We start from the raw sequence: 13377 nt of genomic DNA on the forward strand, positions 1-13377 counted from the left end.
AATGACAGTTAAAAACCGCTAAATTGCAACCTTAGTTTCAAAATCACAGCTCAATTTTGACCACTTATGATGAGCAGAAGGGGGATAAGGGAGGAAAGAGAAAAAAAAAAATGAATAAAATAAAATTAAAAAGACAAAGGGGCGTAACCGTAAGGTAAGTTTAAAGAAACTGACTTTCAAAACTGTCCCTCCGGGACACTGAGCGATCTAAGCTGTCTTTAAAACCGTGACTGCAACTACCTATCCTGGCCACCAGATGGAGGCAGGGTCTCTCTTTTCAAAGCAGAACACGACACAGACTCTGATTGACAAGTAGCAGACGCTGGCTGCTGTGTATTTCAATCTAGCTGACTTCCAGTCCAGAAATCAATATTCAAACCTCAGGTTAACAACCTCAAACCACCACAAACACGTATATATTTAGTAATGATACCTCCTTAATCAATTATGACTGAATAGTCCTTTTGGCAAGGTGAGCAGTCAAAATGCTGGAATATGGATTGTGTTCATTCAATTCATAAGTTGCTGGTTATTCGATTTAGTCTAAAGGAACGCCAATAAGTAGACTCCAGCCCACACCGGGAAAAGCCAATTTATGCTATGCCATAAGCTGGTTGAATATGCTTATTATTATTATTAATTATAATTTGGTATTATAATTTAAATAATAAATCATTCAACTCAAAATTTCGCTATAACAAATATAGTTCAAATGGTGGTGATGTTAGCTATAAGCTTATAAGTATTTATACCACTAATGCATTAGTTAACTTGCTGTTATGAACTCATTTATGCTGGAATAAATGATCAGGTCGGACTGTTAACCGACCAGGTTTATCCAGCAGGCTGTGAGAACCCCAATGTAACTGCAATTAGAGTTTAAATCCTTATTCCTTATCACCATCCAATGATATTGTCTCTGTATTAATATCAGATGTTAACTCCAAAGGAGGTTAGCTCTGATTTCTGAATACCCATGCAACTGTGAATTGGATTGAACACAAAACAATTTCTATTCCGCAGTCGTTGGTTTTATTGAACCAAAAGCAATTCCCTGTTACAGTAATTCTCTGATTCAAACAACTTTGGAATTCTTACTCATTACTAAACTAAAACATGCAAAATATATATGTGGAAATAAAGAACAAAACAAAATAAACAATGGATTAAAATGAGCGGTTAGCAGATCTTAACTTAACTCAAAGTTGTTTAACACCGCCCTCGAGACATCGGCATTTCACGTATCAGCCTTGATAGACAGAACAGCTTCGGGAATCTCACTGGACGCTTTGATGTCTTACACAAAGCTAGTTCAGCTAAGCTACCTACAGTTCAGATACACGTGACCCTCCCAAGATGGCTGCTACGATGACGTATGAGGGGAGGTCCTAATGACGTAACCACGCTTACGCTGATGGGGTAATGCCTCGCTTCGAAAGGGGGCAGCTAACTGGGAGTTTAAAGCAAAGCCCGCGACTTGAGCTCGGACAAAGAGATTAAACTGATAAGGAGAAGCGAAAAGAGAGAGGGGGGGGGGGAGCAGGGAAAAGATGAAAAAAAAATAAGGCGGTAACCCACGGCGGGGTTATTGATGAATCACAAATCAACACAGCAAAATCAATTGTAAAATACATGCACATACAAAGAAAATGTTCAGCAAAATAATTCCAACTTCGTCGTGGAATAAAAGCATTAACCAACACCTACAAAGTTCTACCGCCTGCCCAGGCACTTCTAAACACCCTGTTGGTGAGACAGAAATGAAAGGGGAAAAACCCCGTTACTTTGAGTTGCCTCGGGGCTGGTCCGGAACGCTCCGAGTGTGGCTTTCTGGACGCGCTTCGACGAGCGCAGTTGTCCACAGGCTGCAGCGGCACGGGGAAGAAGCTCCTTCGTTTCTTCCTCCGGGTTCACAGTCAGTCGCTTTGTTGGCCAGACAAAAGCGGGGTCCTCTTCGATCAGTGGGAGATGCGGCGTCTCTCAGTCTTTTGATCAGAGGGAATTTAAAAGTACTTATTTAAGTCGACCTCCTGTTATAAAGCAGGGAATAACCGTTGCGTCGAAAAATCTCGGTCCAGCGAGCAATCGAACACGTGGCGTGGGAATCAGCTGTGCGTGTCTTCTCGGGTTGGCTAAAAGCCAGGGAAGAAGGAAGCTCATCGTGTGTGATCGGCTTTTATAGCCATCACTATAGCAACCTTATCTTGATCGGCGGCCATTTTGCCGTGTTGCGTGATGGGAGTTGGTGGCCATTTTGACCACATTGCATCATGGGTAACGCAGTCCGTTACGTCCCGAATTGATGCCGTTTCCTTGATCGGCGGCCATTTTGCCGTGTTGCGTGATGGGAGTTGGTGGCCATTTTGACCACATGAGTTGGTGGCCATTTTGACCACATTGCATCATGGGTAACGTAGTCCGTTACCGCTTTCTGTCACGTCTGAACTGGCACAACACCTCCTTAATCATGTACAGTACTGCTGTTAGTTTAACGCCGCTCTGAGTAATTACCAGAGCATAATTGGCAACTTTTTCCTCTTTGTTTGACATTTGCTGATCGTGGGTGGCAGCAGTTATTTAATTTCGCTTCGCCTTATCATTGTAATATTTGGGTAATGAAAAGAATGAGGTAAAATTAGTTTCTGTGTTCCAACAGTCTCTGGTAATTCACTTTCATAAACAAAGTACGTTTGTGACCCCGCACCTTTAAAGTTAGCGTTTCAAAGTATTCACAGTCCACCTTGTAGAGCGCCTCCCATGTTAATTGGGATATAAACTGGTTAGCGCAGAAGTATCTTCTTACCAAGACTGAATTCAAACTTTTATTTAGTTTATTATGTAGGGGAAATATATCAGTTACACCTTCTTCTCTTTAGATCGAGGTTTCCTGTAGGATTTAGATCTGCGTACTGAGGTGACCATGGAAAAAAATGTAATTCTGTGAAAAACAAACAGTGTTTTGGGTTAACTCTCTGCTCTAAGACTACGTGATGACCCATTTCTAGTATTCTAGTATACAGGAAAGCATACTTAACAGTGGACATGGGGTGGTTTGCCCCATATAGCCATCCTTTGCTCTACACCCGATACACCTGATGTGTTTGTTGCCAGAAACAGTGCTGGTCTCATCTGACCAAACCAGATGGTTTAGCGATTGGTGGTTGTTACATAGACTCTGTGACCACCAGACATCGCTACTTCCTGCAGTTTCCTTTAAGCAAGATTTGGAAATGTTTTACCCCCTCGTTCTGTTTTGTTTATCATGATTGCAGTTCACAGTTGTCTGTAACTTTATAAATACTGCTGTGACCTGAGGTTATGAGCAAGTTTAGGCAAGTAGATAATTTCTTGGTGCACTTCCTGCCTTATTCAGATACACGCACAATGGCTTTATTTGAATTCCGTGCCCTCTTTTCTTCCCCATTTTTAGAAAGTAGCTAAAAGGTTCAGTATAAATATATTATTTAAAGGAAGTTAGTGGTGCCAATAATTGTGCCAACAGTGATTTGCTAAAAACCACAACAACATGTATTTCATAATGTGGGATTCTTTATATCACTAAATAAAAATATACTCAGATATATGATGGGATTTTTTTTTTACTCTATATTACACTACTGCAATAAAAGATGGATTCATGGTTAAGCTTTTCAAACTTTACAAGGTGTGCCTTATAAAAGATTCATTGCTCCCTGTTGTTGCATAAAGTTGTATGTCTGCGCTGGATCATAGGGACATTGTATACACACATTCCTCCTCCAAGTGTCTACAGATGTGGGACTCAGTCTGTCCAGGCGATCTAAGAATCTTAACAAATCCAAAAGGTCCAACTCAGCGTTGTCTTCATAAGGGAAGAATGGGCTGGTCTCCTCTATCCACCAGAACGCTTAACCACTGACACTTCCTGATTTACAAAAGCAATATTGGAATGCTGCCTACATACCTGCTAAGCTATAGCAACCAAAACCGTGTGGGATGTTGCTCTCCTCGCTCACAGAAACCTCAACCATCTCTTGGTCCTGAGGCTCTGGCCTGAACTGCCGAAGAGGTCTTTTCAATTAGCCGCTCTCTCCGCCTGCAAGCGATAGCAGGATGTCTCTCTGAACACCATTAAAGCAGTTTTGAAAGACTTTATGGATCTCATTGCAGATGCTTTTAAAAAGTCCGGTTATTTTAGGTGCTCTGTCTAAAACAGAGGTTCCGCACGTTAACGAGTGTTTCCGGGTTTTAAAATAAAGGGAGAGATTTGATGAAATGACGGAAAAAAAAAACAACCCCTCTTCACAGAAACGAATCAGCTTCGAGCCGACAACCACTTACCTGCTGAAGGAGCTGAAGCCCTTCACCACGTACACTTTTCGTCTGGCCGCCCGCAGCAAACACGGAGTCGGCGCTTACACCAGTGACATCTCCGCCGAAACGCCACAGACACGTAGGTGTTTTTCTTTATCTCAGCGAGTTTGGATTAAATGGGAGGAAACGTATTTTCAAATGTATTTTTTCCCCTTTATAGTCCAAATACTAAAAAAAAAGAGGCGGAGACGTCAGTTAGATCCTTTTGGATCGCCACCCGCCTTTATGTTTGATGCATTTGAAATACGTTTAAATCTAAGTTTGAAGATTGCAAGAAATGAAAATAAAAACTGAGCAGCGTTCACCTTGTAAAGGCTGCACAGACCGTGCTGCTATAGCTTGCTGCAAAGTCAGAGGAAAGGTTTTTACAAAAGCCGCCATTCGTCTGCTTTGTGCACGAAATGGTTTTGTGCAAACTTAACACTAAAGTCCCTGAATTATCGATGTGAATTCCCACATCTCAATTGTATTACAATGAAAGGGAGTGAAATGGAGCTTTGGAAACCTTGACCCTGACGCTGCAAGGCCACCAAAAATAGGAGCACAAGTTAATGTTTAAATTGAGCTTTCTATGTAGGTATTTTTGTGGGAGACAAATGGTCAAATCTAATTTTTTATTTTTTTTTTATTCACCAGTCAAATTCAACATGGGAAACGTTTTCGAGTTGCATCAGCATAGAAAGCTCAATGCAACTTTCTAGTTAGAGACATTCTTACCCATTCCTCTTACCTCAGATTTATGTAAAAAAATAAAATAAAAAATTGGCAAAATTCAAACTGTCCTGCTGTTTGCTCCAAATTTGTTCTGCTTTTTTCTTCGAATATTACCAATCAGTTCCCAGAATTAAAAAAAAAAGTAAATAAACCAGTCGATTTCTGGTCTGAGTTAGGACATGTAGCATAAATCTGAGGGGTCTGACAGTCAGAGGCAGGAACTAAGGTGGGTAAAAAAAAACACTCAGAGTTTTTAATCCTGCAAAGATGACGTAGAAAAAAAAAAAAAGGACGTGCATGCCGGTGGTCTCAGAATGTGTTGAACCAGTCATATCTCCTTGCAAAGTTCTCTGTCGTACAGTCAGGCTTTTACCACAAACCAACAGGCTTCGGAAAGGTTGGTGACAAATACCACATTTTTGTTTCCTTTTTTTTTTTTTTTTTTTATTAACTACGACATCAACCTTTATGTTTTTGGATTGATGGTAACTGCTTGAAAAAATGTAGCTTTTTTAAAATTCATTTGAAATTGTTTATGATAAGCTGTTTATGAAGTTAATGGACAGAAGTTTTTTCGCTTTATTCGTTTTTTTTTTTATAAATATACAGTACTTTTTTCATGATAAAGGTAGGTGACTTCTGGTAAAGCTGTCCCTTTTCCAATCATTCTTCCATTCATTGTAAACTTATAAATATTTGTGTTTATTTCTACCTTTTTTATTATTTGTGAATTTGATTTAAGTTATCCATAAAAGTCCTTGTGCTTTATTCATTTCATCATTTTATTTTCCCTTTTTCTTTCTTTCAATCTTTCCATCATCATCCTGATCAAAAAAAAAAAAACAACTGAACTTCCTTTCTAAAAAAAAAACCCCAAAAAAAACAAAAACCAACAAATCCAACTCAACGAATGGCCTCAACCAACAAATCTAAATAAAAAACGACAACAAAACGGACCTGCCACCAAACCACTTCCCTGTCCAGAACCCGCCGGCCCGCCTCAGGACGTAAAGTGCCACAGCCCCAGCTCCACCAGTATCCTGGTAAGTTGGCGGCCGCCGGCTGTGGAGCTCCAAAACGGGATCTTGACGCAGTACGCCGTCCACTACGCCGCCACTGAAGGGGAGGACACCACCGTTCGCCGAATCTCCGGCATCCCCCCGGAGAGCTCCAAGTACCTTTTGGAGAACCTGGAAAAATGGACTGAATACCGCGTGACGGTCCTTGCCCACACGGATGTCGGAGCAGGACCAGAGAGCCTGCCGCAGCTTATCCGCACGGAGGAGGATGGTATGTGTTTGATACAAATAAAAACAACAAGGTCCTGCTGCAAATCCAGCCTACCTTTCCCCAACCTAACCCCCCCACCCAACCCCCCTGCCTTCCCCCCAACCAGATACTAACAGCCTATATCTGCTGCTACCTCTTCTCTATTCCCTCTGCCTGCTTCTGAAATGACTGTGACCACTCGGTACTGTCAGCCCTCCCGGAAAAGAGTTTTTATAATTTTTTTTTAACCAAACTGACTCACACAAGCACCTTTTTTTGGCTTTTTCTACCCTTCGTGCTGCTTAATTTCAACACATGGTATGGCATTTTCAGCTTCGGGCCTCTAACTTCCAATCCCAGCTGTCGGTTTTTGTACCTTTTTTTAAATTTTTTTTTTTTAGATCCTGGATTTTTAAATTTCACAACAGCGGGAATTACAAAATATGGAAGATTTTTTCTTTTTCTTTTTAAAGGCCATTTTTAGTATTTTTGTCAGTTCATGTGATGGTAAATCATTTTTTTTTTGTTTTTTTGTTTTTTTTTATTACATCATAGCCAAAACTCTTCTTGGACTTCAAGCATATGAAACTCTTGAAGTCCCTTTTGGCTCCACTTTTCTATTTTGACTAAACCCATTTTTTTATGCCATGGTTTTTTAAAATCCACCCGACCCAGTTTTAATGTTTTATAGGATTAGGTCAGTTGTCGGACCTGTATTTTTGCTGTTGTTTTTTTCCCCCCCACTCTCTCCTTACCATTGTTGAAATAACTCTGTCATGCAGTGCTTGTTGCAGTTTTCTGCACTTTTGTGCTTTTTTGTTTTTTTTTGGTCACTGCAGCATTTTTTTTGGGCAAAGCTTAATAGGAGGGTGAAGCAAAGATGGAGGGTTTTCTATAGTTTTGACCTTATTTCTTTTATCCCATGGTGTTCCTCCAGTTCCTAGTGGGCCACCTCGTAAAGTTGAGGTGGAGGCTGTCAACTCTTCATCAATTAAAGTGATTTGGCGCTCACCGGTGCCCACCAAGCAGCACGGTCAGATCCGAGGATACCAGGTGCACTATGTCAGGATGGTTAATGGGGAGCCCACAGGACAGCCAGTCATCAAGGACATCCTGATTGATGATGCCCAGGTACAACAACACTCACCAGACTCACAGCCTGCCACCTCATTCCTCAGACACATAGTACTGCTTTGTCTCACTCACCTCCTCACCTTCAAACGGGCAAGAGCAATGTTCTTTACCGTGTGCAAAAGTCTTGAGTCACCTCTCGTTTCGTTACGTTTTGCTGCCAAGCCTCGAGCGTCTTGGTGTATAGTGTAAAAGAAAATTAGGGGGTGGTTTAAAACTTTTGCACAAAAGTACACAAAAAAATGTCTTAGCATTACAGCTACAAATTTGAATATATTTTATTGGGATTGCAAAATGGTTGCACCAAATGGTGCCTAAATGCGAAGTAGATGGAAGAGAATACCAGGTTGTATAAACCTCTGACCAGTGCTCCTCCTTGTGCTGTGGATAGGGGCGTTCTCCTTGCCTGAGGCCTTCACGGCTTCATTTATATGGAGATGGCGTCACACACACGTAGACTTTCTTCACCAGTTTGGTGGCTTCTGCTGGCATTGGTTGCACTGGGGTTTTATTAAGGCGTGTCAACATAAAGGGGGCTAAGTAGAAATCTATGCCACGCCTTTGCAGATTTTTCTGTTGTAGAAAAAATATCATCATTTATCCATTTGACAATGATGGAGTCCCTATTGTTGGTTGTTCGCCTAAAATCCCAATAAAATATACTTAAGTTTGTGTTTGAAAAAGTTTAGCCTGTGTGAGGAACTTTGCCAGCAAGCGTGTGCGATCCCTGCTGAACTTCACTGATCTCAGTTCACTTGACAAACATTAATCATTTGCTGTATCTCTCGAAATTCATATGTTCACGTATTGCTAATATTCCAACCAACAAACATTTGCTGCTTGTGTTTACAGATCCAATTAGTGTGAATATTTTCTTGTCAATCACTGTTTGTACCTCTGCTTATCTGTTGTCTGTTCTGTCCACTCTTCGATATCTCACAGTGGGACTACGATGATACAACTGAACATGTGAGTCGCTAAACTTTGCTTTCTGCCGCCCTTATCCTCTGCGCCTCACTGTCCTACAAAAAAAAAAAAATACAAATAAAGATTAACTCCTAATTAACATTTTATGAAGAGGAAATTAATCAAATGTACACTGCTCTGCTTAAATGGCAGGGTTTTATGGCAAAGAACTGATCGCTCAATAAATATTTTTAAAAAGTTTCTTTTTCAAATGTGACCCATATCCTGTATGGATGAACTGAAAAGCAAATAATAATAAATAGGGGTGTCAATCTGGCAATAGTAAGCACACCCATAAAATAAAATGTTGCTTTATTTTCCTCAAATAAAACATTAAGTTATCTTGAGTTGACTCCCAACATCAATTATTGTGAGTCTGGTTAACTTGAAAAAAAAGTCCTGCTGCTTTAGTGTGATTTTAACAAAATGTATACATTTTGATGCTTTAGCTGAAGCTACGGTTTACAAAGAGATTACAAAGGATCAAAAGGATATTAAGGTTCCTCGTTCACCTGTGAGCGCAAAGCGCCAATTCCGCACCTTAAACCCGTGTATGTTTTCAGGAAATGATCATCACAGAGCTGCAGGCCGAGACCACATACTCTGTTACAGTGGCAGCCTACACGACAAAAGGCGACGGTGCACGCAGCAAGCCCAAACTGATCACCACCACTGGCGCAGGTAATCCAACCGTCACAGATGAAAATGGAGGCCGGATGTCAGTCCCTTTCTAACTTGTCTGACACTGCAAGGCTAAAAGCAATTTAAGGGGAAAAAAATTATAGTAATAGCAACAGAAATAGTCTTCTTTTGTAACTGATTCTGTCACGGCATTGAAAACGTATCTCGCAAAGTAAAAAAAACTGCAACATTCTCTAACTACTTTTTTTTTTCTTCATTGAAAATGCAAAAAATTATTCCTGCTGCCGCCGCTGACGTAATGTAGCATATGGATCAGTGCCAGCTATAATTTTCAAAATTTCATGAGTTCAGCTGACAGTTTGACGTTAGCTTATTTTCCACTTCATGGGTTTGATTCGTCCAAAACAGAAATATTGGATTGTTTTCTTTGCAGTAAGCGACAAAAGTGTCGTACCCTGCTTTACTCTTCCCGACAGGCAGTGTCCTGCAACAGGTGGGGGAGTTGGAGCATTGCACAACTGTGCGTCATACAGCCAGAGAAACGTCTGGTCTCTGTAATAGTTTTTCTGTCATCCCATGCAAAGAACTTCCAATCGCTGGAAAGATCAGAGGGTTTATCCATCATAGGAACCTTTGTAATGTGCCAGGATATTTATTCTGGTGCCATTATTACCCCGCTATGTTTAAGCTGCATTTACCCGAGGAAAAACAAATGGCCAGAATTAAAATTTACAAATGACCCGAATTAAAAGCCCAGGTAGTGTAGTATTTTTTTTTGTTTTGTTTACATGAACTTTTAGATTAAACTTTGTGAAAGGAGTGTGTAAGCATTTCAAATAGTTTTTTTTACCAGCATAATAATTCACTCATATGCTCATATTTTCTGTCTATCTTCCTTTAACTTAACCGTAATAGATTGTAAATCATCCGTTTACCGCCATCTGTTTCTAATAGGGGGAGTGGTGGACTAGTGGTTAGAGCATAGATGCCTGGATCCCTGAGGTTCTGAGTTCAACTCCCACAGACTGCCACTCTGGGTCCCTGAGCAAGACCCTTAACCCCAGATTGCTCCCCAGGCGCCACACAGTGGCAGCCCACTGCTCCCCAAGGGGATGGGTTAATATGCAGAAGTGAATTTCTCCATTGTGAGATCAATAGTTTGATTATTATAATTATCATCTGTGGAGGAACAAAAAAGTCAATCCCTCCTTCAAAGTATCCTTTTATTATTTTAAACTTTTTACATTCTGAGTCACAAATAAAAACAACCTCAAGTCCACTGGATCTTTAATAGACTTTGAGGAGACATCACTGCTGTTGACTTGGAGGTGATTATAATTCAGTTTCACAGCATAAATGCTGTGAAAAAGTTTATGGGTAGATTTTTAACCCAAGGGAAACCTTTTCAACCTTTTCTTTATCCCATAAAGAGTGTTAGAAGCAATAGAAGACATATGTCTGCATAAGCAGCATTCTTATTAATCTGTTTTACAATGTAAAATGGAAACATGTTGTCACTTTACAAAAGTTACAACAGTTGCTGCAACAGAATCCTTGGTCAAAGGGCTATCGCTAAGAATCACCGTGTCTGTCCCCCCAGTCTCAGCTGCAGAATGAAACCTTGGTCGACTCAACAACGCTGCAGTGGGAGAAGTTCGTCCTCTGCAAGCGTAGTGGCATTGTTTCACAGCGGCTTAGCAAAACCTGACACAATAAATGAAAGTACCAGGAAAATTAGCGTTGAGCAAAACATCCTGTGGAAATACATGCTAAAATAGAAACGTTTAGGTATTTTGATAAATCCCAATTTTGAAATTTTTATTTATTTTTTTTACTTTTGTATAACCTTGATAGCTGTCCATGCCCATCACAGATGAAAGTAACCACTGCTCTTTGTATTTCTAATGACATTGTTTTCTCTATTCCCCACAAACAGTTCCTGAGAAACCTCGCCTTATGGTCAGTACAACAAACATGGGCACTGCTCTCCTCCAGTGGCACCCCCCAGTAATAACCCACGGGCCCCTGCAGGGCTACCGCCTTCGCTTCGGCCGCAAAGACGTGGACCCGCTGACCGTTATCGAGTTCCCCGAGCGAGAGAACCACTACACCACCAAAGAAATCCATAAGGGAGCCTCATACACGTTCCGCCTTTCAGCGCGCAACAAGGTGGGCTTCGGCGAGGAGACGGTCAAAGAGGTCACCACGAACGAGGAAGTACCGAGCGGCTACCCTCAGAACATTAAAGCGGAGGGGGCTAGCATCTCCACGGTTCAGGTCAGCTGGCAGCCTGTTCTGCTGGCGGAGAGGAACGGTCAAATAGTGAAATACGCTCTGCAGTACAAAGACATCAACAGCCCGCGCAGTCCGTCGGAACTCTTCATCACTGCCCCGGAATCGACCGTCCTCCTGGATGGGCTCAGGGCAGACACCACTTATGATATTAAAATGTGTGCCTTCACCAGCAAGGGCTCTGGTCCATATAGCCCAAGTGTCCAATTCAGAACACAGCCTGTGGATCAAGGTAGGACCAGATACTGAACCTTCTACGCCCCCTTTTCCCCTCTTAATATCAGCCTTTTCCTGCTCAGCCCTCAACTCCCACCTTAATGCCGCAAAAGGCTAAAGCCGACTCAACCAGAAGACTCTAGTATTAACACGATCCCCTAAGATTAGTTTTTTTTTTTTGTTATCTTATAATTTAAGACCTTACATGGAGTAAGTATGTGTGTCTCTTTGTGTTTTGTCAGTTAAGTAAAAGGTCAGTCATTACTGTATAAACCTGGTGTTGGTAAGAAGGTAAGAGGACAGTTTTCAGTTCCACATAGTACTGCTTTCAACCTGGTTTTTGAAGGAGACTTGTTTTTCAGGTAAGCACTAGCGCGGGCTCACAGGAAAACGGACCGGAGGGATGTTTTGTGTCTAAATCATGTGCTCCCCCTTTCTTTTAGCAGTGTTTGCAAAAAATTTTCACGTGAGAGCTGCCATGAAGACGTCAGTGTTGCTGACGTGGGAGATTCCAGACACCTACAACCCTGCGCAACCTTTCACCGTGAGTGCTCGCTGGCCTTGTGCACAGCTTGTAACTCCAACGGACGATTAAAACACGATCCATTCCTACGGTGCCTGCATGAAAGATCCACTTTTTTTTTTTTTTCACTTTACAGATCCTCTACGATAATGGGCAGAGCGTGGAGGTGGATGGGAAGCTAACACAGAAGCTGATCACGGGTCTTCAGCCGGAGACGCAGTACTCCTTCCTGTTGACCAACCGTGGGAACAGCGCTGGGGGTCTTCAGCACCGTGTGTCCACGATGACCGCCCCAGACGTCCTCCGCACCAAGCCCTACATGATTGGCAAAACAAATTCAGATGGCATGGTGACCGTAGAGCTGCCATCTGTCCAAACTTCAGAGAGAGTAAGGTAAGCCTGGTTGGTGCGTGTGAATAGGGGCTTTAATTTGGTTGTAGTTTGAAGGATGAGCTTCAACTCGTAGATGATCCGAACAACCTCAGTTTGGGGATGGAGAAACACATGCTAACAAGATAAACATCTCTAATTGAACAAAAAAAGCTCAATTTCAGAGGTCTTTGTACCTCTAAACGTTGCACAGGTAAATGTTTCAGCTGTGGTTAAATTCAAATTATAGTGTTCCAAAAATTTTGTTGTAGACTACATCTGTCAAAATAGATCATAATGTTCTAATTACTCAGCTGAGGTATGTTTAGCATTACCATGCATAAGCACGTGTTGGCACTAACATGGCAACTCTGTTTGTCTACTGGTGTCACACTCAACATGCTCCATGTGGTCCATGTGGTCCAAAAGATAATGTAAATTGCAAATATGGAGCTCATACAGCTGCCTCTTCTTTGCTTACACCATCTGCTTTAGAAACCATCAAATTAAAGTATGTGGAGTTTGTTGGGGGCACACTACCTAAAGGCATGGAATAGGGAAATAAAAGTCTGTTTTTACACGTCTTTAAATCAGATAGTTTTCCATTTGGTCTGATGTCCTAAGATGTACTATAGGCAATGTTATGTTAGTCATTAAGAAAGAAAACTGACCTATAAACACCTTTGGAGCTGCACTGGTCACTGATGACAAATCTATTCTTCTAATCAAGGCACACTTATGGTTAGTCATGGATTGAAAGCATCTGAGACTGTTTAATATATTGCACCTCCCATACAGGCTCTGTATGCTCTTGCTCTCTTTTGTATAAAGACCCTAGTAGGTAATAAAGTGATGAAATGTCTCAAGCACTTCCTAAGAATTGATCTGCAAAGATCAGAAAA

The 13377-nt window shown here is 41.4% G+C and overlaps 1 protein-coding gene across 10 annotated transcripts in view; it reads left to right on the top strand.

The window, feature by feature from the left end:
• The window catches only part of LOC105927914 (protein tyrosine phosphatase receptor type D), a 121546-nt gene that overhangs the window by 60377 nt on the left and 47792 nt on the right, over window positions 1-13377 (top strand). For 5 of the 10 annotated variants that reach the window (XM_021317699.2, XM_036146516.1, XM_036146515.1 and 2 more), the window contains 8 exons: window positions 4288-4432; window positions 6052-6357; window positions 7274-7467; window positions 8410-8436; window positions 8997-9114; window positions 11012-11599; window positions 12027-12127; window positions 12243-12499. In XM_021317699.2, coding sequence (XP_021173374.2) covers window positions 4288-4432; window positions 6052-6357; window positions 7274-7467; window positions 8410-8436; window positions 8997-9114; window positions 11012-11599; window positions 12027-12127; window positions 12243-12499 — 1736 coding nt within the window. The remainder of the gene's footprint in view (window positions 1-4287; window positions 4433-6051; window positions 6358-7273; window positions 7468-8409; window positions 8437-8996; window positions 9115-11011; window positions 11600-12026; window positions 12128-12242; window positions 12500-13377) is intronic. The other 5 variants (XM_036146520.1, XM_036146521.1, XM_036146517.1 and 2 more) reach the window with 4 other exon arrangements.

This window comes from Fundulus heteroclitus, chromosome 14, assembly GCF_011125445.2.
Source record: "Fundulus heteroclitus isolate FHET01 chromosome 14, MU-UCD_Fhet_4.1, whole genome shotgun sequence".
Lineage (NCBI taxonomy): Eukaryota > Metazoa > Chordata > Actinopteri > Cyprinodontiformes > Fundulidae > Fundulus > Fundulus heteroclitus.